This window comes from Eschrichtius robustus, chromosome 6, assembly GCF_028021215.1.
Source record: "Eschrichtius robustus isolate mEscRob2 chromosome 6, mEscRob2.pri, whole genome shotgun sequence".
Lineage (NCBI taxonomy): Eukaryota > Metazoa > Chordata > Mammalia > Artiodactyla > Eschrichtiidae > Eschrichtius > Eschrichtius robustus.
Genome location: NC_090829.1, coordinates 92,505,619 through 92,533,125, shown reverse-complemented (window position 1 = coordinate 92,533,125; position 27,507 = coordinate 92,505,619). Strand labels below are relative to the sequence as shown.

Here is a 27,507-nt window from a genome sequence, read left to right as displayed (position 1 = left end):
CTCACGGCAGGACAAAGTATTTCTGTCGTTCCATTTTTAGCAAACCCTCAGTAAGGTCCAGAGGTGGAAGCTGCTTCGTATCACATTGCCTCTTTGAGATTTCCCGAGAGTAGTTCACAATCCCTGAGCACCCAAGAATCTATATATACCCGCTGTCTGACTAGGTACAAGCTGAGCTCACACTGAATACCCAGTTGTTATTCCTGCTTCTCTTCAGTTATTTTTCAGATAGTTCTATGGTCTGGAACGTGGCTGGGGCCTGGTGGCCTTTGCCAAAGTGAATCTGCATCCTACAGGGGCACAAGCACCCGGCTGCAGCTGACACTACCACCATGCTAAGCCCTGTGTCCCAAACAAAAGTTTAGGCACTGACACTGGGCAACGAGAAGCTATTGCAAGGTTCTAAACAAAACAGTGATCAGACTGATGCTTGAAATATTCTACTTGTATCATCATCATCATCACTATTATTGTTATTACCTCTACAATAATGTATTCTCATGCACATTCCATATGCTTCACGAGAGAGAAAGTGCAGTTACAGCTGGTATACATGAAACCACCTTCAGTAGACATACAGAGATGCATTAGAAGGCTGAAGCAACATCCATCATGGGTGTCATGAAGGCAAAATGATAGACAAATGTTGCTTTAGATTACTGTAGTCTACTGAACTGACAAAATTAAAAAGTATTTGTTGCAGGTCTACTGTGTGCAAAGCATTGTGCCAGATGCCGCTGTACCTATCTGTAGAAAGAAATGAAGAGTTCTGTTGGCTTCTCAGGCAAGAACTCTGGGGAAATTTTTTTAGTAACATCACCATTGTCTAACGTCTTATGCTTTTCTGCTTCAATCTTTTTAAGACACCGTTAGCAGACTCATAAATAATTAAATATAAAGAATCATCTGCTATTTTTATGGGGAATATACTATTTTCCAGTGACCAAAATATTAATATCTACTCTCTATGGATTTCATTTTTGAGTATCAAGGTATTTGAGAAATCCAATTATTAATCAGAAGGTTATGTGCACGGCATATATCCAGAAATAACTGGCTAATTTTAAAGAATATTATACAAAGCATTAAACCATATCTGCTCCCAAATTACCTGCAGACCAAATACACCCATGCCTTTAAAACTCAGGATCTCTCTTCTTTGAATATAGATGTCAACTCCTTCCAATCAATCAGCCTTTGTTAAAAGTGACCGCAAATACCATTATACCACGTGATGTAAGTTGCAGTACAATTAAATAAATTGCAGTTTTCATTTATATTCCCATCATGCCTCCTTGAGGATACACCCTGTTCAACTTCATTGGACTGAGGTATTACTCAACTCTATAACAGCAACACATTTAGAAACCAACTCTTTGCATGGATCACGGTCACAAATGCAGTTCATTCATTTAAAACGCATTTACTGCGCATGTGTGCTGGATATTGTTCTAGGTACAAGGAATTCAAGCAAAGATGCTGTTGAGGAGACAAACACGTAGCAGATCAATACAGTCAGTGTGGCACGTACTCTGATAGAAGGAAGTGCCTCAGAAGGATACCTAATCAGATGTGAGCAGTCGGGAAGCCTTCCTGGTCTTAAAGAAACAGTAGAAAGTAACCAGTTGAAAAATCATGCTAAGCTCATCCACAGTGAGCTAGGTAAAAAGAAAAAAAAGTTTCCATTCAATGGGCAGTCTTTTTTTGACTTTGACCCCCACAGGCAGTCCTTATGGAAGACACCATTAGCAGCAAATACCTTATTCACCTACAGGTCTATAATCTAATTAAGACAGTACGTTTAAAATGATGCTTTAGCAGCAGAAAACCTGTGACCAAGCCCTAGATTTGCCACTTAACTATTTGTGTGATTTGGGACAAGTTAGTGTCTCAAAGCCTCAAGTTTATCATCTGCGTAATGGATAATAATAGTATATACTTCACATGTTGCTATAAAGGTGAAATGAAATAATGCAACTAAAGCCCTTAGGCCAAGCCGGAGAACTCAAAAAATGTTGGCTTTCACAAAAACATGAATATGATTAATCTTATGGTGAGTGTACAAATATTCAAAAGAGCAAGCAATCATTTTCAAACGTGGCTATTTTAAAAAGATTTAGCAGCGACACTGAGGTTTGACCTAACACTTGAAGGCAGCATGAAAAAGGTTCTACATGGTGGAATGAACAGCAAAAGTCAAAATAATGATGATTTGTCCAGGGGGTAATGAGAAGACAATTTTGACTCTGAGTAGAGTTTGTATAAGGAAATAGAAGTAAGACTTGAAAGGTAAGCTGGTAGCAGGTTACAAAAGTCCTTCAAACAAGTTTGAGCTTTGTCCTGTATAATGACGGGGACTGAAAGTTTTTGTTCAGTAGAGTAAAATGACCAAAGCAGTGCTTTATAAGAAAAACTGGAAAGGGGAGACAAGTTAGACAAACTGGTTAGGATATGACTGCAGTACTCCTGCTGCATGGCAATGAGGACATACCTTGAAGCAGTGACAAGTAGAAAGATGGAGACAAAAAGCATTTTGAAGGATAAGTAAACAAGACATACTCACTGAATGCAAGTACTGGTCACAGTCCTAATCTAAAAGATATTGTCAGGCCACGTTCTCCTATGAGTACTTAAGTCTCTGAATTCAAGTTATGAAATTCCAGAGACATGTTGATTCTTCCAGATAGTTTAATGGGTGATAAGGATATTTTGCTCACCATGAGCATTAAATCAGTATTGGTGCTCATAATAATGTGATCTATATTTGTACACCCATGTTCATAGGAGCATTATTCACACTAGCCAAAGGGTGGAAGCAACCCAAATGTCCACCAATGGATGAAAGGACAAACAAATGTTATATATACATATAATAGAATACTATTCAACCCTAAAAAGGAATGGAATTCTGATTCATGCTACAATATGTATGAACCTTAATGATATTATGTTAAGTGAAATAAGCCAAACACAAAAGGACAAATAACATTATGATTCTACCTGTAAGAGGTACCTAATTATCAAATTCATAGAGACAGAAAGTAGAATGGTAGTTGCCAGGGGCTTGGGGAAAGGACAATGGGTAACTGTTTAATGGGTACAGAGTTTCAATTTTAGATGATAAAGTTCTGGAGATAGATATTGGTGATGGCTGCACAACAATGTGAATATATTTAATGCTACTTAACTGTCTACTTAAGAATGGTTAAAATGTTTAAAATGAGTATTACTCAGCCATAAAAAAGAATGAAATAATGCCATTTGCAGCAACATGGATGGACCTAGAGATTATCATACTAAGTGAAGTAAGTCAGACAGAGAAAGACAAATATCGTATGATATCGCTTACAAGTGGAATCTAAAAAAAAATGATACAAATGAACTTATTTATAAAACAGAAATAGACTCACAGACGTAGAAAGCAAATTTATGGTTACCAAAGGGGAAGACTGGGGAGGGATAAATTAGGAGTTTGGGATTAAAATATACACACTACTATATATAAAATAGATAGTCAACAAGGATCTACCTTGAAGTATAGGGAACTATACTCAATATCTTATAATAACCTATAATGGAAAAGAATCTAAAAAAGGATACATATATACATATATATGTGTATATATATATACATATATATATATATATATATAAAAACTGAATCACTTTGCTGTTCACCTGAAACTAACACATTGTAAATCAACTATATTTCAATAAAAATTTTAAAAAAGAATGATTAACATGGTAAATTTTGGGTTACCTATATTTTACCACAATAAAAAATATAATAATGTAGATCTAATGCTCCGAGAAGCAGCATGCTCACTCAAAACAAGAGAAAGGTAAAGGCTGCCAACCCACTTAGCCTAGCTGCTCAGCCAAAAAAGATACCCATCCCTCCCCAGGTCAGACACCATTAGCTGGCTTGTCCAAGTGAAGAAATGAAGAGGAAAAAATGTCAACCATCATCTATATCAAAATGATAATGGTAGCACAAAGGCACATGCCTCTCTTCTTTTCAACTGCCCTGGTCTGACACTAAAGGAAAAAAGGAGAAGTCACTTCATCAGTCAAAGCAATCCTTCACCTTGGTACTTCCACTTGATGACAAATTCCCTGGGGAAAGGAAAAGTAACTTGCCTATCTCGGTGCCCTTAAGTCCAGAGCCATGGCAAATGCTCCATAGACACATTCACTGAGCTTTGAGGGACTAAAATTACTTAATATACTTCTATCAATTAAATTTTCCCAAGTGGATACCATGCCCAGCACTATACTAGATGTAATACAAATACAGCAGTATAAGATATGGTCCCTGCCTTTTAAGATCATATAATCTACTTGAGGGAACAAGAATCGTACAATGATATAATAACGAACAATACAACACAGAATATAATTAGGTGCTAAATTGTGTAGTACAGATTATAAGTACTCTAGGAGGTCATAAAAATGTCTAATACCTTGTTGAAATGAATAATGGGTCAGGAAATCTTTACTCACTGCCCACTTGTAGAAGCAAGCAGAGAAACCTATAAAATGAACTGAAGGATTATAAAAATATCCATCAGGGACTTCCCTGGTGGCACAGTCGTTAACAGTCCGCCTGCCAAGGCAGGGGACACGGGTTCAGTCCCTGGTCCAGGAAGATCCCACATGCCGCGGAGCCACTAAGCCCGTGCGCCATAACTACTGAGCCTGCGCTCTAGAGCCCGCGAGCCACAGCTACTGAGCTCACATGCCACAACTACTGAAACCCGCGCGCCCTAGAGCCCGTGCTCCGCAACAAGAGAAGCCACCGCAATAAGAAGCTCGTGCACCACAACAAAGAGTAGCCCCTGCTCGCCAAAACTAGAGAAAGCAGCGCGCAGCAACAAAGACCCAACAACCCAACACAGCCAAAATAAATAAAAGAAAATATTAAATATATATATATCCATCATATTTAATTTTATGTGTAATACAACTCCTCTGCCAAACAGTCCCTTTCTTAATTTTTTTCCAAATTTGCTTTTTCTCTCAGCCTTGTTTACAAGTAATTAGAAAATACTTCAAAGGAAAATAAATAAATGTGCCAACAACCATTTGAAAGAATGTGTAAATTACCACGAAACAGAGGTACTCAATAAAAAAATTAGTAAATTCAGCCTTTGTAAAAACTAAACCTTTCATTTCAAAGCTTGATTTGTTCAGACAAAGCCAAGAAGAAATAACTATACAGAGTTCCCGCCATCCCATACGAGGGTTAATGAGATCCAAGGACAATTGTATTCATTTAGCATCAGAATTCAGACCATCTGCTTTAAAAATGAGAATTTCACAACCCTCTACATGTCAGATCAAAACAGACTTTGTTTCTATAAAGACTCAAACTGTGAGTGTGTATACTCAAACTGTGAGTGTGTATATCTTTTTGTTCTGGCCAACTTCAAACATTAAAAGTTGTATGGCTATGTAGTTTAAGCAGAGCGTTGAAGAAGCAAAGCTTTAAATTCTATTTCCTAGGCTGCCAGTGACTATAATCTCTCTACATCACTTTCTTCATCCCTTCTCCGTAAGTAGCAATCAAACATATTTTGCTCCATCAGAATTCAGTAAATATACAGCTACCTGATATTTCTCAGTCAACGCGCAGTCCCACATCATATTGGCAAGAGTGCTTTGGGTAATATATTGCTGTATAAAAAACTCACTCACGATTTTGTGGATCAGGAATTAAGGAGGACTCAGCTGAGTGGTTCATCTCATCTACCTGGTCCAGCTGGTAGCTAAGGCCAGAAGATCAATATTCAAGATGGTTTCCTCACTTAAATGTCTTGCACCACTCTTGCTTTATTCTTTCTCTCTCTCCCTCTCAAGCTCCTTACTGGCCCATTCTTCTCTCCTCTCTCTCTCCTCTCTCTCTCTCTCCCCCCTCTCTCTCTCCTCTCTCCCCTCCCCTCTCGCCTGTCTCTCTCCATTTGGTATGTCATCCTCCAGGAAGGGCGAGGACTAGGGTAAGGCAAGAAGAGGTGTCTTGGCCACAAAATTTAAGGAGGCACTAACTCCCAAGTGCTGCCCCGGAACTTACTGACCCCTGAGAATGAGTGTCTTCTTAAGAGTGAATCTCCCAGAGTGCAAAATTTAAGGAGGTGCTCACTCTCAGTACTGTGCAAGTACACCTGAGAGCGAGTGTCTCCTTAAATTTTGCACCCTAGAAAACCCACTTGCCTCACCCCAGCCCTGGCCCTACCTCTAGGGCCTCTCCATATGGCTTGGAAACACCAAACTGAGACACAACACAGGACGGTGGTCTCAGGGGAGTCACACCTCCTACATCATGGCTATCTTCCAAGAGGTAAGGGAGTTAAAGCTGCTGAGCCAAGAAAAGTCTTTGCATATAACTGGTGTGGTGTCACTTTCACCCTATTTTATTGGTCAAAGCAGTCACTGGCTCTGCCCAAGTTCATGGGTAGAGAAACAGACACCAACTATTGATGAAGGTGTAAGGAGGTCTCGTTGCAGAAGAGCAAGTGGTATGAGAGACAGGAGCCACCTTTGGAAAATACACTCTTCCCCATCTTCCTTTATAAACTTTCGTTCATGTTATTCCTGGAACATTGCAACATACACCTAATTAATATTCTAGCCTCTAAAGTTCATCTTCAGTTCAGTATACTGAAGCATAATGCTTGCTGCCAGACCTTCCTGTAATAAGTATCTTACCAGTACCCTTGCTTAAATTTTCCAGTGATTCCACTGGCTTATAAATAAAACCCTAACTATTCTACCTGTCATTTAAAGTGTTCCATGATTTAGTGCCGTCTCACCTGTTGTTGGTTAAATTGTGTTCCCCAGAAAGATATGTTCAAATCCAAACCCCCAGTACCTGTAAATATGACTTTATTTGGAAATAGCATCTTTACATGTAATCAAGTTAAGATGAGGTTCTGCTGGATTAGGTTGGTCCCTAATGCAACGACTGGTGCCTTTATAAGAAAAAGAAGAGAGAGATCTGGACAAAGAGACAAGAGGAGACACAGGAAAGAAAGCCATGTGAAAACATAGACAGACTGAAGTGATGCATCTACGTGCCAAGGAATGCCAAGGATTGCCAGGAGCCACCAAAGCTCGGAGGAAGCAAGGAAGGATTCTTCCGTGGAGCCTTCAGAGGGAGCATGGCCTTGCCAACACTTTGACTTTGGACTTCTGACCTCCTAAGAGAGAACAAATTTCTGTTGTTTGAAGCCACAAAGTTTGTGGTAATTTGTCATGGCAGCCCTAAGAAACTAACACACTACCCATCTAATTCTAACCCACACTACTGCCAAACACTTCCCATTTATCTAAGCAGAGTTCTCTTCCCTGTTCCCATCTTCCAATTAATTACCGCATCTCTCTTTGTCCTTTCCTTCTACTGAAAGGAACAAAGCAAAGCAGTGCACACACCTACAAGTCGTGGCTGAGTTATAACTGGCATCTTCTGGCACTCTGCTAGGCAGGGCTACTTGTCCCAAACACTGAGTCAGAGTACACCTGGTATAAAGAGAGTCCCACACATTTGTTAACTTAAATAAAAATGTTAAGAAGATATTAAGTTTTTTTAGTAAGTGCTTAGAGTTATAAGTAGAACAATTCTTTCCCTGTCATATTCTCTGTTCATCAAAAAGAAAGAAGAATGTTTAAGTGAGATAATAATTTATAGAAATGGACTGTGCAAAACTATAGAAGCCCTTCCTCTGCTAGTCAGTCACCTCTTAGCTGTCAGAAAATGTATGAATTACAGTGGCTTTAACCAACTGGACCAAAAATGACTTCCAAATTGTAATTCAATAACCCAGAACCCTAGCGAGGTAGCCTCATTATAGGTCCCATTTGGAATGTCGGATACAGCATATGAAGAGCTCCTCAAGAAATTAAGGAGGTCACTTATCCTTTTCCCAAAAATACTTTACATGGTAACTTGTGCAAAATAAATACAATACTTTTTAATACAGTACACAATGATCACGCAGAGAGATTTGAGGGACAGAATCTGGAAAGCAGGAAATGATCATATTACTGTATCCTGCAGTGGAGCCCCGTATACATCTGGAGCCCTGAATACCCAGTGGCTACCACACCTTTAGAGGCAAGTAGATGACCTGGAAGGCACTAATGGGAACAAGAGGGAGAAGAGGCTTGAGAAACAGCAGAATTATACAGTGATGTTTAACTTGAAGAACAGAAGTCTCTGAAAAACCTTAATTACCTTAATAAGTAAGAAGGACCTTTCTATCACAGAATCAGACTTATTTTTTGTGCCCCAAAGAGTAAAGCTAACACCAATAAATGAAAGTTACAGGAAGACAAATTTTGAATTGTCATAAGAGAGATTCCTAAAAATCAAGTTAGTAATTGTGAATTGTCCCTGGAAATGTTCATGCAAAGACTTGCAACTACTTGACAATAGTATCTTAGTTATCTTTACAGCCCTAGTGCATAGCATAGATACTCCCATGTAATAACTGACTAATACGTATTTGATAAATCAAGGGAAATTCAAACAGACCCTTCTAAACCTAGGATTCCAGTATTTTGGGATTCCAAAAGAAACTCAACTACGAGACACTATTTTCCTTTCAATGGGTCACCATTATCATAATTTTCTTTATGCTGGATGCATACCCCTCAGGAAAATAAAGAAGGACCCCAAACATCTCAGTAGGGATATCCAAGGCAATACCACATAGTAATAAGTGTAAAATGTGAAACACTTTAGTTCAAAGGTTCAAATACATATATTTACACATATACTTAATCCCTATAAAATTCCCCTTATTCAAGGCAAAAGTGAGCTGCAACTTATCAAACCTTTACCACATACATTAAGCTCAGTGCTTTCATATTCATTCAAAAGCATTTCTTGAATGCTGACCATATGCCAGACATGTCTAACACTGTCAACCAATTTAGTGAGGTAGGGATTAATATCTTCACTTGAAGGCCAAAGGAGTTATGTAACTTGTCCAAGTTCAGGCCACCACTAGCCCATACAGAGCATTTGTGCAAACAAAAAAAACAAGGTACCTCTTCCTCAAGACATTTTACTTCCATTTGTCAGAAAATGTATCATAATATACTAATTTTATTTGAACAAGAAACTTTACTGCCCTCTGCCATAAAATTGTCTCAATAAATATTCAAATTGATAAGTCTATGATATAAACAGTGTGCACCTTAGATCAGTTTCTTTGTACAGTGCACAATTTACTCAATGGTAAGTGACAATCCCATCAGTCCCATATGAGATCTAATAAATGTAGCATCAGGGATTTTACTCCGAAGTACTACCATTAACTCCCACCCTAAATGGGAATCATCAAGAATTTCATGTGAATTACATAATCCTCTGGCTGCATATGATTGCTGTCTCCTTTCTGCACTGTTTCATACTCAAAGCACTTACGAAATGTATTTAGGTGGACATAAACCCACTGAAAACATAGAAAGCAACAAATACTAGATGAATGAGAAGGGTTCCTCAGAAAGCCCATCATCAGCATTTCCCAAATAAGAACTGCTTCTCTAAAGCCTGATTTTTACCTACCAGGCAAATTGAAAAATATTATTAAGATTAATATAAAGTAATTGTTCTCATAAATGTCAAGCAAATGCTCACTTGGAACCTGAAGACTTTAATTATAACAAAAATGATTTTAATCAGATTCCACTAAGAGGGAATCTTAGTGCTTCAGATCAAATTCAAAGTCAGGTCAAAGTGCTTCAGATCAATATTCAGTCTAACTCTGGAAGAAAGATATTTAGATAACAAGGGTTTTTACGAAAAGATTTTGCCTCTTCCTAGAGGAAGATATTCCAGAGTGTGAAATGGCCTTGACACCCAGTGAAAATAAAAATGTCTTCAGAAAGAACAGTGTTATGTTTGTGTATGTGGTGCTTTAGATTCATCCAAACCTCCCTTGTTGGGTCCCTATTATGTTTCAAGTTTTGTGTCAGATGCTGAGAACACAGTGATGATCAAATCCAGACCATGCTCTGCTCTCATTCCAGCAGGCAAAATTAATGTAAAAAAGGAAAGTGTGATAACTGCTACAATAGAGATCTAGACAAAATGTAACAGACCCACTTGCTCTTGCCTTGATTTGTTCTCTGAACATGATTTCTTGGAATTCAGGTAAATAGAGCTCACAAAATTTTAAGTATGCTTTAAAATTAGCGTAAAGACCAATCACTATCATCATATCTGGCACACAGTAAATACATAATAGATGTGGAATGAATAAATAAATGAACTTTCCAGCTTACAAATTAGAGTCGGGCCATAAGCAAACATCCCCATCAATTATAAAAGAAGTGTTCATGAATACAAAATATTTTTAAAAAGCCAGAAGCTTAAGGCAATTTGAATTGAGAGAAGAGACCATTTAAAATACAAACCTCATACTGACCAGCCTAAAACATACATAAAGTATTTCCTATATCTCTTAGGCTATTTAATGATATATTTTCAGCATCTCAGCAGCACATTTATTTTTATTTTCCAAGTCATGTGGGCTATTGTTTTTTTCCTAAATCCCAACCATATCTATCAATATGGCTTTGGCAAGAGTGATCAATTATGAGGAGCTCTAATAATTTCCATTGTTTTCAGCCATCCAGACAGAGATCTAGGTTTCAAAGCAAAACAGAGACAGGGACAGAGACAGGCAGATTGCTTCCTGTACAGAGGGGATCTATATTCATGAATTCCAACTTTTTAGGTGGATAATTTGAGAAGGTTTGTACCTTCAACAGTTTTAACCACTCCACCCTATACTAACCAAGCCTCCCCAAAGACACTTCACTGAAATAGAAGCAAAACGCTATCTACCTTACTTTTTCTTCTAATTCTGTGCTTTCGGACTTCTTTTTATTCCTCTCACATTCTATTATAAATAACTCGAGGATGGAACACAGTCTGTGCTGTTCTCCCTCATCAGCACCTAGCCCAGCACCATATGCAATGAAGCACTTATAAAATGCCTTGTGACGATTGACTACACACGAAGCCACCGCACATATGAAACTCAGAAGCTGGCACTTTTTTTAAAACATGCTTTTAGGCAATGCCTGATGTGAAGAAGAGTCACAAAATACTAAAATTAAAAGAGGCCTTTACACTATTTAAAATACGGTTCCTGTCAACTATTTGTCGAACCCTGTGAGCTTCTTCCATACTAATTTCCACACGACCGCTTACCAGGAAACAGTTCCCAACTTTCTAGGCGGAGTCCATGGGACTTGAGACGGGAAGGAGAGAAGAACATAAACCTACTCTACAGCTCGCACCCTCTGGCCCGGTACAGAGGCGGTGCACCTGCACCCCGGCGGGTGGTGCCCTAGCTACCTGGCCTTTCCCTCAATTTCTCCTCGTGCAGGGCACTCGGCACTCAGGAGGCCGAGCTGTCAGCAAGACGGGCCCCAGATTGTCTACAGCCACAGAAAAAATGGTGGAAGAGTCACCCTTGCCATTTCCAGAAAGAGCGATCTATGGCTTTCTTTGCCATTAAGCTCCCAATTTTGGTGCACACTATATCTCATGTGGCCTTTTATTCCTGAATCTTGGTTGAACGCCTTAGGCTTAACCTATTGGCCTCAAAAATATCAGGCAGTTGCATCGCCTGTCTACCTCATTATTACTATAGCAATCCGTTACATAGTCTTATTTGGAATAAACATGATGAGTACCTCCCCACTCAACTCCATTCATGTAATCACAGATAACGATGCTAAAAATCAACAGCAGAAGAAATACCAAGAGGCTATCTAGCATTAGAAGATATTTCTATTAGTGAAGTAAACTAAATATTCCTTCTTACAACCAAAGAACTTCACACCAAAAATTGAATTGTATGTAGACTAACATCAAGCATTTATTATTTTTGACATAATAATATTGATCATAATTATTTTGACTATCTTTCTTATTAATATCCAGTATTGAAATGTAAAAAGAAAAAAAAGTTGAACGTCTCTTAGATTAAGTTCCATTAATATTGTAAATGTTCTCAAATATTAGACATTAATAGATAGAATACTGCATTACTATATAGATATAGATAACTTCATAGTACAACTACATATAGATACTATACATGAAAACTACATATATAGTATAACATAGTATACTTGCAGAGAAAATCCACTTCTCAGTAACCCAATGAAATTCTGGAACCATTTATGCTGACAGTTTTCTTAGATATTGGCATTCAATACAATTTAAGTAGAACAATTAAACAGGAGCAGACAATTTGGGTTACACCATTAAGGCAGCAAAAAGCATGTTCCAATATACTATGAATTTTGTACAATGAAACACTGATAAGTTAGTTCTTGATTCAAAAAGAAAATAAGTTTCAGCTTCCTTTTGAAAAACAGGCATCATCATTGCTCGCTACTTATCTTCAGGTTTCTACCAAATCTTCAATAGGCTGCATGTACTCAGATCTGATAAGAATTGCACAGGCAGAAATGTTGAAAATTCATATGTATTGGCAACTTACGATAATCATTAAAAAGAGATTCAGGAGCAGCAGAGTCAAGATGGAGGAGTACACGGCACGAGCCTTGCCCCTGGCGCAATGTGGACGACTGCGGTGGGGTCTTTACGATGGGAGCCATAGGTGGTGGGATCTTTCAAGCAAAGGTTTTCGCAATTCTCGGGTGGGAGTAAACCACAGACTACGAGGGAATCTGACAGCTATTAGAACCAGGGCTCTGCAGTTGGCAGGCAGCTTTGCAGTTTGGGGAGGTCTGTTTTCCATGATTGACTGCAGTATGGTTCAAGTCAGAGGGAAAGAAGACCCCTGGAACTGCATCACGAGTGGTGCCTTAACAGGAGCCATCCTGGCAGCAAGAAATGGACCAGTGGCCATGGTTGGGTCAGCCGCGATGGGTGGCATTCTGCTAGCTCTCATCGAAGGAGCTGGTATCTTGTTGAGCAGATTTGCCTCTGCCCAGTTTCCCAACAGTCCTCCGTTTGCTGAAGACCCCCCCCAGCTGCCTTCATCCCAGTTACCATCCTCACCTTTCAGGGACTATCAACAATACCAATAGGACCTCTCTCCCAGGACCTCCTTAACAGAATGAGCTGCGGTTCAAGGAAGGATTTCAGAAGATCAAGTTCAGTCTGTTTTTAAAACTGTAGTTGGGACAACTATGGCCAAACAGGCTATGAAGAGACATTTAGCACCTTTTTCTATTTAAGGGAACGTGGGAGATCAATGGAACAGAATAGAAAGCCCAGAGATAAACCCACGCACATATGGTCACCTTATTTTTGATAAAGGAGGCAAGAATATACAATGGAGAAAAGACAGCCTCTTCAGTAAGTGGTGCTGGGAAAACTGGACAGCTACATGTAAAAGAATGAAATTAGAACACTCCCTAACACCATACACAAAAATAAACTCAAAATGGATTAAAGACCTAAATGTAAGGCCAGACACTATAAAACTCTTATAAGAAAACATAGGCAGAACACTCTATGACATAAATCACAGCAAGATCCTTTTTGACCCACCTCCTAGAGAAATGGAAATAAAAACAAAAATAAACAAATGGACCTAATGAAACTTAAAAGCTTTTGCTCAGCAAAGGAAAAGACGAAAACAAGATGAAAAGACAACCCTCAGAATGGGAGAAAATATTTGCAAATGAAACAACTGACAAAGGATTAATCTCCAAAATTTACAAGCAGCTCATGCAGCTCAATATCGAAAAAACAAACAACCCAATCCAAAAATGGGCAGAAGACCTAAAGAGACATTTATCGAAAGAAGATATACAGATTGCCAACAAACACATGAAAGGATGCTCAACATCACTAATCATTAGAGAAATGCAAATCAAAACTACAATGAGGTATCACCTCACACCAGTCAGAATGGCCATCATCAAAAAATCTACAAACAATAAATGCTGGAGAGGGCGTGGAGAAAAGGAACCCTCTTGCACTGTTGGTGGGAACGTAAATTGATACGGCCACTATGGAGAACAGTATGGAGGTTCCTTAAAAAACTAAAAATAGAACTACCATACGACCCAGCAATCCCACTACTGGCATATAACCTGAGAAAACCATAATTCAAAAAGAGTCATGTACCACAGTGTTCACTGAAGCTCTATTTACAATAGCCAGGACATGGAAGCAACCTAAGTGTCCATCGACAGATGAATGGGTAAAGGAGATGTGGCACATCTATACAATGGAATATTACTCAGCCATAATAAGAAGAAATGAAATTTGAGTTATTTGTAGTGACCTAGAGTCTGTCATACAGAGTGAAGTAAGTCAGAAAGAGAAAAACAAATACAGTATGCTAACACATATATATGGAATTAAAAAAAAAAAATAGTTCTGAAGAACCTAGGGGCAGGACAGGCATAAACACGCAGACATAGAGAATGGACTTGAGGACACGGGGAGGGGGAAGGGTAAGCTGGGACGAAGTGAGAGAGTGTCATGGACATATATACGCTACCAAATGTAAAACCGATAGCTAGTGGGAAGCAGCCACATAGCACAGGGAGATCAGCTCGGTGCTTTGTGACCTAGAGGGGTGGGATAGTGAGGGTGGGAGGGAGGCTCAAGAGGGAGGGGATATGGGGATATATGTATACGTATAGCTGATTCACTTTGTTATAATGCAGAAACTAACACACCATTGTAAAGCAATTATACTCCAATAAAGATGTTTAAAAAAAAAAAAAGATTCAAGTAGTTACATGGTGGAAGTTTTGTGTTCTAGTTTTTCTCATTTAAAAAGTTTCTCATTACCCCTTAGAGTTTGAATACAAAAAAATATTTCTAATACTTCCATCTAGGTCTATATAAATTCCCCCTAACTTCACTCTTTTCCTCTGTTGAAATCAAATGTGCATCTAGTTTACATAGGCACAGTATAGTACTAAGGCAACTAGTAAGTGCTCATATTTCATTCAGCAGATATTTATTACAAATATATGCAAACTTTGTATAAAGTGCTGGAGTACTAGGGATTGTGCAAAGATAAATAAAAAGGATAGTCAGCTTTCCTGATTTGTAATTTAAGCAAAATGAATACAAATAAAATAAAATAGTAAAGAGAAGAAATGGAATGAAAGGGAATAAAATGATAAAGTGAAAAGGACTGGGAAATTATTTTTCTACTCTTGGCTCCTTCTTATGTGATTATCATACTGTTGTTCTACATTTTGCTAAATTACTATAAAAAGCTTAAAGGCAGAGTCTATCATATTTTTCACCATATCTTTAACACCTGCCATAGTGGAAAATATACATTTAAGTGAGTAAGTAAACAGTAAAATATCACACAGGAGAAACAAAATTCTATAAGCACTAAAACCAACACTGTGACTGGAACTACCTCAAGTATTAAGGAATCAGCTTATTGTTATCTGAAATAAATGATGTAAATGTTTTCTCAAATTTTTATCTCAAAATTCACCATTTGTGCCTTTGAGGTGCGGGCTTCAGAAGTTAGAAATTACATTCTTAGTGGTATTTACAGCCAAAACTAAATCTTTCAACAGTAGTTCAGGCTGGATTTCTAGGTTTATCACAACAGGATGTAATTTTGTATATAAATATGCATGTGATTTTCTAAATATTAAAAGATTCTTCTCTAGTCATGTTCCTCATGGAGAAAGAGTCTGAGCAAAAACAAAATGCTGAAACAAGGCCCTTAGTTTTTAATTTGCTTTTACTGAGTGAGAGGGGATCCTGGTACCTAATTACCTAATCCCACTGGAAGAACTGGCATGCAGGAACTAGCAGCCCATGGTTGCTGGAGTTATGAAACCTGGAAAAAGTAACATGAAACTCCTATGCTCAAACACACATATTTGCACATGGGCTGACTTCCATCCAGTAGACAGCCCAGACCTCTTTAGAAATTGCAGAGTAAATCAGGAAATTCGCTCCAAGGATTATGTGCTTCTGCTCTGCTTCAGGGGCCCCAATTCACATCATAATGGTTCTGAGAAGTTTTCGTGACCAAACCCAAGAACAAGGAGGCAGAAGACCTGAAGGCTCGCAAATGACCCATCCACGCTCTTCTTTGGAGACAGAACAGTTGCTATCCAACACCCTCGGAGGAATGCGGATGATCTGTTCAGGACTGAACTGCTTTGCCCTCATTGTATGTAAATTATTCATTACCCCCTCCTTTTGCACATTTTGCCCTCCATTCTCCCTGCTTACTTCACCACTTTTTCTCTGAGCTACCTCAATTGCCTTGTGCTTTGCTCCCTTCAGAAACTTAAAAAGGAAACTAGATTCATTAGCCAAATAACAGAATCATACATTTCTTTTTGATATACTGGGGAGTAGGGAAGATGTTTTGGGATTTCTCTGATATTCAGCTTTTTAGAAAACAATTCCTTAAATTATTGTTTTAAATATTTGAACTGCTTCGTCTAAATTCCTCTGATAGCACGCTAACATTAGACTAAAACATGGAACGTTTTGAAAACCTATTTCTGTTGTCAGTGCTTCCACGTGAACAGCAGGGGGCAATAGCATACCAAGAATTGTGGAAACTGTCTCAGGCTCTAAGAAACACTGTTGAATTGCTGCACTGGGTCTGTGTACCCCAACGCGATGATCTCAGCTCTCAGATGAAGTCTTTTGTTTTGTGTCCTATTTTACAATGCACTGTTCAGTTTTCTATGAGTTGTGACTTATTCAGACAGCATTTCACTGACAGTTTAGCTTAAGAAAAAAAAAAAAATAGGTGAAGGAGAAAAAAAGAAAGAGGAAAGAGAAAATTAAAGTGCAGCAAAATGAAACACAAAAAGACAAGGAAGAAGTAATCCTGCATGTATTGAAAGTTTGTCCCTTCTCTGTTCCCATCCACTGGAATCTTAAACATTGTTTTCCTGGATTACAGACTTAATTCACCCTTAACCCTTCCCTCATAAATACATCCATTTCATTCTCCCTTCTCTGTCATACAGTTTTCTGTTAAAACAACATATTTCTTCATAAAAAGAACAAACTGTTTTAAGCTGAATACTTTTTAAAAGAATTCAAAAAACTGTGCTGTGTGCTGGCCTTTGGTCAAGCATCTCTGTATAGAATTTTAATGTTTTTCTGCTTTTTAAACATTTATTAGTCAAGATACATTTCATTGCTATGTTTCAATAAAGTTATTCCCCTGTAAATTCACGCCTTCATCTAAACAGCAAAAAGCTGAAGTTCTGAAGCTGTATCTGATGAGTTTGGGGGTAGAATATAAAGTAGAAACTGGAACATCAGAGATTTGAGGAATATATTCAAGGATCATTTCCACTGCATTGGAAGGTGTTTCAGCAGAGATTAAACTATTTCATGCATAATTTGAGTTGCACCCCAAAATATAAAACCCATAAGACTGGCTTCTTTCTCCTACCGAGGCTGGAATTCCCAGAGTTACTAATGCATTCCCACAGAGTTATTAATTTATGACTGTGGGATGGCAGAAGTAATATTATTTCAACATCTGGCACTAAAATTCCTCGTCAAGGGATAGTCCTTTCCCTCCCTGAGACTGAGGGCCCTATCTGATGCCCTCGACTTTATCCCCTCTGGCCTGTCTCCTACTATTCTCCAGCACACAGCGCTCCAGTCACGCCAGCCTCCTTGCTGTTCTCTGAAAACACACCAAGTAATCTTGTTGTGCCTCCGGGCCTTGCTGTTCTCTCAGTCAGGGTAAGTCTTAGCCCACTTATCCAAACGACTCATTCCTTCACCTACTTCAAGAGTTTGTGTGAAAGTCACTTTCTCCCTGAGGCTCTCCCTGACCACCTACTTAAAATAGAAAACTCCCCCCTAGCATTTCCTACTCTCCTCCCCCTCCTTTATCTTCCTCAATAGCACTTATCATCATCAAATATTATATGCTACATTTTACGTATAATAAAGATGAGCTACTGAAATCAAACATATCTACCAACAGAGGGCTTAACCCCCTATTAAAAGGACAAAACGGTTGATTCCAAAGCAAAACCCAACTCTTTGCTGCACATAAAAGACAAAGACACACCTACAACAATTCAGAAATGCTAACAATGAAAGGATGCACAAAGGTATACCAAGAAAACACAAATACAAAGAAAGAATTGAGATTTTGAAATCCAACTAAGTAGAATTTAGACCCAAACCTATTACCAAGTCAAAGAGCACTTTACAAATGCTAAATGCTACAATTCACAGTGAAAATAAAATATTTATGAAAGATATGCAGCAAATAACACAGTAGCTTCTTTCATTTAGCAGAAACTACAAGAGACTCAAAGAGACTAGAAATACATAAATAATAGCAGACTTTAGTATACTTCCCTTGGTCCAAGACCAAAAATGGTACCAAAAAACATTTATAATAATTGACTCCATAATTACAGAAACATCTATACTTCAATAAATTACATAAAGAAAAGTACAAATAATATTCTCCATCAACAAGATGATAAAAGTATGAATCCATAACAATCAAAACATAAGAAAATCTTCCCACTGTGAAATTTAAAATTTTTCTATTAAACTTAGCTTGACTCAAGGAAAAAATAACAACTGATCATGAAATTTTCTAGAAAAAAATAATGAAAACATGATATCAGAGTTTACAGGGTACTGCTAAAGAGTGTTTAGAAAAAGATTCATAGATTTAAATATTTGTATCAATAAAAATGAGAGAAAATGAGTTAGACATTATACTCAAAAAGTTAGAAATATTTAAGACTTGCTTTTTTTTCCTCCCCACTTTGGACTTAATTTTCTTTTTAATTAAGCAACCTAGATTTGAAAACAACCTGAAACAAATAAACCTAGCTGTATCAAACTGCATTTAGCATTGGTTCTGTTATTTTGAAACTAACATATATTATGGGAAAAAGTAAATAAGCAATTACGTTAACATTATTAGGAACTATGCTTTTCAGCAGAAAAGAGATTCAATATGAAATTAAATAAGTAAAAAATTCTATAACCTTTCATTAGAATTGGAGTATCAGCACAAGTTTATGATTTATTTTTCTTTGAAAAACCACATATTTCCTAGATCTTGTATTTAAAAGTCCGAGAAGTAACAACAAGCCTTTTAGCCATGAACATCCTACGTGCACAGATTGTGGTCACCAAATACCATTTTCACTGAAAGCAATGAAGTCTCCTTTGAGAAATGGCTGATTCTAGGTCTGGAGCAGTAAATGAGACTGTTGCAATACGAGACTGGGACTCTTAAAGTATCCAAAAGCAAGGAAGCTATCAAGACATTTGCAGTTATCAAATGAACATAGAAGCCAAAGATGGGCAATTTGAGCTTTAAAATGAATAATCACTGCAATTATATAAAAGCGTAAATAGAGATGCCAATAGAATCAATGCAAAACTAGAAGCAATAGGAAATTCAATATGAGAGCGAGATACAAAATTGCATGTAGAAATCGATGTCTTCATATATTTAAGCAATAAGCAATTATAGGGGAAAATAGAAGAGATGACCCCATTTACATTACCAACAAAAATGAAAAAATATCCTAGGAGTAAATGTTATAGGAACTGTGCAAAACCTATATGAGAAAAACTTTAAAGCTTTCCTGAAAGATAGAAAACTGTGACTTGACTAAAAGGAAAAATAAACTTTGCTCCTCAATTGAATAATGCAAAATCATAAATTAATGCCAATTTTCAAAGTATTTTTTACGCAGCTAGTTTCTGTAGTTTACATGGAAAAAATAAGCAAGATTATTTCCCCCCAAAACAGGAAATCAAAATAAGAAAACAGCAATAAGGCAGGCCTAGCTCTACCAGATATTGGAACATATTATACAGTTTCTATAATTAAAACAGTATAATATTAGCACTTGAGTAGACAATCAGATCAATAGAAAAAAATAGTAAATATAGATGTAGAGCCACGTACCATGTGGAAATTTATGTATGTGATAAAAGTGGTATCTCAAATCACTGCTAGATAAATGGGCTTTTGAAAATTAAATGTTGTTAGAACAGCTAAATAGGTGTGTGAAATAGAAAACATCGGATATAACATCACCTAAGTGGAATTCCAGCCAGAAAAGCCAAAAAATTCAACGTCAGTCTTTCAATGAGGACCAATTTGAGTATCCAAATTGAAGGATATTCTGGAAAACCACTGGTCTGAACTTTCCCAAAAAAGTCAATGCCAGAAAAAAAAAAATTAGCAAAAAAGGCTGAGGAAGTAGTCTAAACTGAAGGAAGCTCAAGAGACTTGATGACTAAAATCAATACGTGATCCTTGTTATATCCTGGATTTTTATTCTACAGACAACAACAGGGTAAGCAAGGATTTGGGGTGGCGTGGGGGGACAATGGAGGAAATTCTAACATGGACTGTATATTAACTAAGAGTAATGTAACAACGTTTAGTGCATTCCGCCTCCCCGGCTCTGAAAAGCCTAGGGAAACATTTCCTAAAGACACAGTACTGTGATCCTATAGGCCAGTAGCCGCAGTTGGGGCGATTTTGCCCTGCCCCGCCCTCCCCACACCCAGGTGATAATGTCTGAAAACATTTTGGGTTGTCACAAGTTGGGGAGGGGAAGGCCGGGTGCTACTGGCATCCAGCAGCGTGTGAAGGCCAGGAGTGCTACTGAACACTGTACAACGCCCACGACAGCCCCACTCCCCTCACTACAAAAAGACTTCACGCCAGAATCAACAGCGCCACAGTGGATAAACCTTGATGTAGGAAACTACCTTATTCTCAGGGGATAGTACTGCGATATTAGGCTGAATTAAATGAAATGGTCTTCCGCGCAGGTCAAATACTGGTAACATTTAAGGGTGAAGGGTTATGACGTCCACAACTCACTCTCAAATTGTTCAGCAAAACACACTGTACATGTCCTTCCGCCCTGCTTTCCTCCTCCCTTTGGTACCGAAGCAGGGTCGTACTCCTCCTAGGGCGAACGGACCCGCCGAGCCTGCGCGGTGGGAGGACCCTGCGAGCGACCACTGCGCAGGCGCTGGGTGGCAGCCGCGCCCACGCGGCGCTTCTCCAAAAGTTAACAGAGGTGGGGCAGACTTCGCAGTCACCTCGGCTGCCTGGAGCAGAGGACAGAAGAGAAAGCTCCCGAGGGGGCTCCGCTGTCTTCTCCAGGAGTGACAACGCTGCTTTCCCAGTTGAACCCCGCCCCCCTCCTCTGCGATCCGCTGTGGGCTACAGGGAGCATCGCTTATCCTTTGGAGCCCTCTGCCAGGAAGAGCCCGTTGCGTGCGGCCCCTGGTGCCTGGCCATTCCCGTGCAGGCTGGATTCTCCAGAGGTGATCACGCTCTCCTTAGTGGATTCTGACTTCCTTTCTGACGAGCCTGGGCAGTACTACAGCTCGTGACCACTGACTGAAAATGCCCGGGCAGGCTCATTCCACACCGGGCTTCTCGCCAACAAAAGCTTACCCAGGTAACATTTTTAAATACCTTAAAAAATTTCAGCCTAGAGTTTCTTAATCAAGGAGTTGACAGACTTTTTCTGTAAAAAGCCAGATAGCAAATATTTTAGGATTTGCAGGGCAGGAACAGTCGTCTCTGTCGCTTGTCCTTTTTTTTTTTTTTTTAAACAACCTCATAAAAATGTAAGAAAAAAAAAACCCGCTCTTAGCTTCGGGCTTTACAAAAACATGGGGATTACTCTGATTAGATTACAGTCTTTCAGTTTACCCAGCACGGAGGCTAGAGCTTCAGTCTCTGGTCCAACCACAGTTTTGCAGTAAAGACTCAGGTTCCAGGAGGACCACGACCCACCGGGCTTACTGGGCGCCACCTACTGAGGCTTAGTTTACCACCTTTTGGGCCCCTACACCTGCACCTCTGCTCTTCTCTACTGAGTGGCCGTTGAGTTCCTGGCAGTCAGGAGGGCTGCCAGGAAACCCCCAGGAACCCCCAAACCCCCAGACAAGCAGCCACACCCTCCTTCACTCTAAAATGACAGTCCCTTCCTATCTGGGAGCAAAAACCAAAGTCCTTACACTGTGATTAAATTAGTATAAACAATACAAGAAGACCTCAGACAATTGTATTTATATAGCATTTTTTCTATTGATAGATGTAATATATCTATGTCCACTCTGGTAATTTGGAAAATACTGAAAAGCATATGGACAAAAATTAAAATTCAGCATACTCCCAACCCACAAAAATGAACTACCAAAATGTTTATGTATTCTAGTCCAGCTTTTCAATGCATATTAATAGGACAATTTACTGAACTGGATTTCTAAAAAATTTTTCTTAATAAACTTTTGTTGAATTACAAAATCCAAAAATGTGGTGAAACTGTATAAATTACAGTTCAATAAACTTTCAAAGACTGACTGACACAAACATAACCTTGCAGCTGCCACCCAAATCAAGAAATAGAGCGTGCCTAGCTAGCTCCTCCAGCCCCTGCTCAGTCAAGGGCAACTTCTCCCCAGATATAACCATAATCAAAAGATTAGTTTTGTCTTTCCTTTAATTTCACATGAAATGAATTATTCAGTAAGTATTCTGTAGTATTTTATTTCTTTCACTCCATATTACATTTGAGATTCATCCATTGTTGCATGTAACAGGTCTGTATTTTATTTTATGCTGTATGGCATTTAATTGTGTGAATATGCTGCAGTTTATCATTTATACTGTTATTTTTTAAATTTCAGCTCTATTAAGGTATAATTCCTATACCATACAATTTTCATCCATTTAAAATGTAGAGTTTAATTTTTTTTAGTATATTCACAGGTAAGTGCAACCATTGACAGGCACAGTCTGTTTTAGAACATTTTCATCACCTCAGAACAACTCCATATTCTTTAGCTGTCACTCCCCTACCCTGCATCCTCTCCAGCCCTAAGCAACCACTAATCTATTTTTTGTCTGTATAGATTTGCCTATTCTAGATAGTTCATAAAAATGGAGTCATATGTCTTTTGTGGCTGGTCCCTTATACTGATCCTGAATATTCATGTTATTTCCAGGTTTGGAGCTATTGCAAATAATACTGCTGTGAACATTACTATACTTATCAGCATATTATGCGTATCTAAAGCTATACATGTATCACATAGATACATATTTCTCTTGGGATATATACCTAAAAGTAGAATAGCTCCGACATAGGTTATGTTTATTGTTAGCTATAGTTGATAGTGCCAAACAATTGTCCAAATTTACACTCCCACCAGCAGCGTGTGAGACTTTTCATTGCTCCACACCCTCACCAACATTGGTGGTTGTGTGGTTTCAGTTTACACTTCTTGATGACTAATGAAAAAAAGCACCTTTTCATGTAATTATTAGTCGTTTGAATATCCCCTTTAGTAAAATGCCTTTTGGGTCTTTATTCCATTTTTGGTGAGGTTGTCTTTTTCTGTTGGATTTATAGTGAGTCCATTTTCATTTATGAGTACTGCAAACAAACAAAAACACTTTTCCTAATCTGTGACTTGCATTTTAACCATCTCATTGTTAAATTTTAATGACTGTAAATTTTAAATTTTTATTGAAGTCTAACTTTTCAATCTTCTTTTATGGTTAGTACCTTTGCTATCCTAAGAAACCGTTGCCTACAAGGACCTTCTCCTATTTTACCATCTAAAAACATAACGTTTGGGGGACTTCCCTGGTGGTCCAGTGGTTAGGACTCCACGCTTCCACTGCAGAGGGCAAGGGTTTGACTCCTGGTCAGGTAACTAAGATCCCACATGCCATAAATTTTAAAAAATAATAAATTAAAAATAAAAACATAATGTTTTTCTTTGAATCTTTAAATCTACTAACCACGTAGAACTGATTTTGGAGTATGGTGTGCAGTTAAGTGTTAATTTTTTTTTCATATAGCTATCCAGCTGACCCAAGTGCTCTTCTTGAAAGACTATTCTTTTCCCACTGCCCTGCAGTGTCACCCTTCTCATAAATCAATAGAAACACATAAATCAGTACAGATACTGGAATTAATAGACAAGGTCTTTAGCCATGATAAACATGTTAAGGAATCTTACTAAAACAAGATGTAATATGTGAAGAAGTAGAGAATTTCGAGAGAGATACATACAGGTAATATTTTTTATGAGATGGAAATCCTACAACTGAAAAATATAATATCTGAAATTATTTGATAGGTTATCAGTAGGTTGGACACAATCATGAAAGCATCATTAAACTTGAAGACAGGTTGCTAGAAATCATCCAAATATAAGTGCACTGAGAAAAAAATATTTTAAATAAACAAAGCATCAGTGACTGATGGAACAGTGTCAAATGGCCTAACATACATGAAATTGAACTCCTGAAAAGCAAGGAGAGAGAGCCTGGGGCAGAAAAATATTTGAAAAAATATTAGCAAAAGCTTTCCAAAATTGATCAACTATATTTTATCCAGGACATTTACTTGTTTTCAGTGGGGAGTGGATCCCAATAACCTAAGCTTACCATGAATGGAATTTAGAAGTTAGCATAAATAAAGTTTTACATCTACACGAATGAGCAGCAGGGCATTTTAAAGACACACAAAATGTGGAAGAATACTCTGTTGGGTGGAACTGTCCCGAACACTACTGTACTTTGAGCATAAATGTTGCCTACCCACTAAAGCCCATAGTACCACCCCAATCATAGTAATACCAAAATGTCCCCCCAGTTTTTCAAAATATCCCCTCAGTGCGTAATATGGCCCTACATCCATCGAGAACCCCTCTCTCACATGATCTCCCACTGCCTCCTTTCCTCCTTGCCCCATGCCCTTTCTAACCTCATCTCTAATGCTCACATCTCGCAAACCACACTGGCATCTTTCCATCTCAGGGCTTTTGGGATGGCTTTTCTCACTTCCTGAATGGTTCTCCCCCAGACATCCATATGACTGACTCTTTTCTCCTCCTCAGGTCTTTGTTCAAACGTCATTTTCTCAGTAAGAAATTAAACAAAACAAAACAAAAAACTTGGAGGTTCATTCCCCCATCCCCAGTTTATTTTTATATGAAGCCTTTATTTGAAATGCTATGTATTTTAATTATTTAATTTCCTTACTGTCTCACTTTCCCCACCAGTAGAATATAAGTTCTGGTGAAGACAGAGGGGGATTTACCAATTTTGTTCTCTGTAGTGTCTTCAGTACCTTAAATGAGTAAAAGATTATAACTGATAACATTTTTCTCAGGGCTGGCATGTGGGCAACCTTAATTTATTCCTAATAACCTCCAAATCTTTCAAGATATTTGTTCAGTTTTTCATGAATAAGAAAGTCCTGACAGTATTCCAGTAATTTTTTAATGTTTAAGGTATGTTTGAGCGTCTTAGCGAAAAGGATTACAGCAGTAAAAGCTCCAGCTTTTTACCAAAGAGAATAAGAAATGTGATATGGTTGTTTCCAAAGCAACGAAAAGCTTTACCTCATTAAGTAGACTGAGGGTTTCTCCTTATTAGATTGAAATATCCAATCAAATAGCTGAGGGCTGCCTCGCAAAGAAAAAGCACTTAGAGCTGTCATCACAAAGAAATTTGCCTATTCAATTGTAAGCTAATTTGTACCAACTTCTTTCTTCAGGCGTTCAGGCATCAGGATCGATGATGAACTTTCAAAAAGGAAAAGGATGGAAAATCATCGAACTTACCATGAACTGTGCTCCCTTAAGTGTTTCCTCATAGCACGTGCAGAGTCAAGGGAAATTATATCCCTGTATTATTTAGTCTACCAACAACCTATTTACCTACGGTCTTAATCTGGGTTATTCTTGAAAGTAGAACCTGAGACAAAGGTAGACACATTCTATTTTGGGAATGTGATCCCAGGGAACAGGAATGAGACAGAGGGGTGTGAACAGGCGGAAAAGGGAAAGTCCAAGCAAAACAAGGTAGTGTTATTGAGTGGTCCACTAGTGTTCATGGCTACTTAGTGCAGAACCTTCCCAGGATTCTTAACAAACTTTGGCTCAGAACAGTCTGCCTGAGGGACGAAAAGAAGAAGGATTTATGTCTCAGCAGCTATCACCTGTGTGCTGAGGGCTGCTCGCATGGGGCACTAACTCCCCCATGAGGAGACCCTCACTGGCGCTACAGCATCACATGTGCTGCAACAGAGAAGCTTTGGGACGGGAAGCTAGATTCCTGATGCAAGCCTGAGATGAGGCACCGTCAGCACAGAGCGGGATGAAACCTGCCCAGAGCTGTTGACCAAAGCTGCGGCTGGAATCGGAGGTGGAAGAGATGGGAGACAGTGCACAGGAGGCATCTCAGAAGCCTAGAGAATGTGTTGTTAGCCTTGTCTAAATCCATATTCTCTCTTCTTTCTATCATCAAAATTTCACTGTCCAGAACAAGGTTGGCAGAAGGGTTAAATAGGAAGGTTAAATGTATTTCCTAGAAGCTGTATGTTAACAGTTTTAACCTGAGTGACACTTATAAGAAATAGGAAGTGACCCTAGAACTTGGAAAATTTTTAAATTATTCTACTTGAAACATTTTACCATTGGGTAGCAATATTAGATATCTGCTAAACTCGTGTAATCTCAGAAGTAATCATGAATTGTTTGGAGAAATAAAATTAACCATTTCTTATATTTCTATGAGCTTTATAAATCAGTGTCATTAATTTTTCCTAAGATATTGTTTTCTACTGTCACATAGACCAGTGATACAGAGCTTACAACCAACGAAGGAAAAATTGGTAGAAACACAGGAAGGAAAAATGTTGGAATAATTTCAGTAACCTAAAGGGTTGGCATTAATGTTGGCTGGAATCGGGGAGGCAGGGGGGAAACTGCACATTCTGACCTGGGGTTCCTCTTTTGAAGTTCCATTTTACCAGAAATAATTTTCTCTCTGCCTACATCCATGTGACGTCATTATCATCCTCACTTGTTTGGTCTGGAATTGCCACCAGTAGGAATAAACTTTTGAGTTATTTAATATGGATCGAGGGCTTCCTGGGTGATGCAGTGGCTAAGAATCCGCCTGCCAATGCAGGGGACACGGGTTTGAGCCCTGGTCCCGGAAGATCCCACATGCCGCAGAGCAACTAAGCCCGTGGGCCACAACTACTGAGCCTGCGCTCTAGAGCCTGCGAGCCACAACTACTGAAGCCCGCGCGCCTAGAGCCCATGCTCCGCAACAAGAGAAGCCACCGCAATGAGAAGCCCACGCACCAGAAAAAAGACCCAACGCAGCCAAAAATAAATTTATAAAATTTATTAAAAAAAAATATGGCTCGAGCTCCTACTATTTGCTGTGTATTGGCACACTGCATATGAGTAAGACATAATATAAAACATTACATCCAAACATTTCAGAGCAGTCCTGCTGAGTTGAGGAGACAAGGGTTAGTATCCAGTGGGACAAGTGTCTTGAATTTCAGGGCAGAGTATCAGCAAGGAAGAAGGTATGCAGAGAAAAGATTTCCAGAAATTTGCATACGGATCCCTCAGTGCCCATTGCTGAACACTGAACAATTCCCAAAACTAGCACAAGAGTGGGAAACATTTAACTTCCA

General features: G+C 38.6%; 1 protein-coding gene and 2 pseudogenes across 4 annotated transcripts in view; 2 read left to right on the top strand and 1 right to left on the bottom strand.

The window, feature by feature from the left end:
* Positions 1–27,507, bottom strand: part of LOC137766472 (uncharacterized) — a 738,098-nt gene that overhangs the window by 440,713 nt on the left and 269,878 nt on the right. Inside the window, exon 1 of one of the 4 annotated variants that reach the window (XM_068546807.1) lies at positions 20,741–20,834. The exons of the other annotated variants lie outside the window; for them this stretch is intronic. Coding sequence (XP_068402908.1) covers positions 20,741–20,821 — 81 coding nt within the window. The 5' untranslated portion in view covers positions 20,822–20,834. Of the gene's footprint in view, positions 1–20,740; positions 20,835–27,507 lie in introns of those variants that run through there. 4 annotated transcript variants of the gene reach the window in all.
* Positions 11,469–11,868, top strand: LOC137765770 (phosphatidylinositol N-acetylglucosaminyltransferase subunit P-like; annotated as a pseudogene).
* Positions 12,457–13,077, top strand: LOC137766666 (mitochondrial import inner membrane translocase subunit Tim17-A pseudogene; annotated as a pseudogene).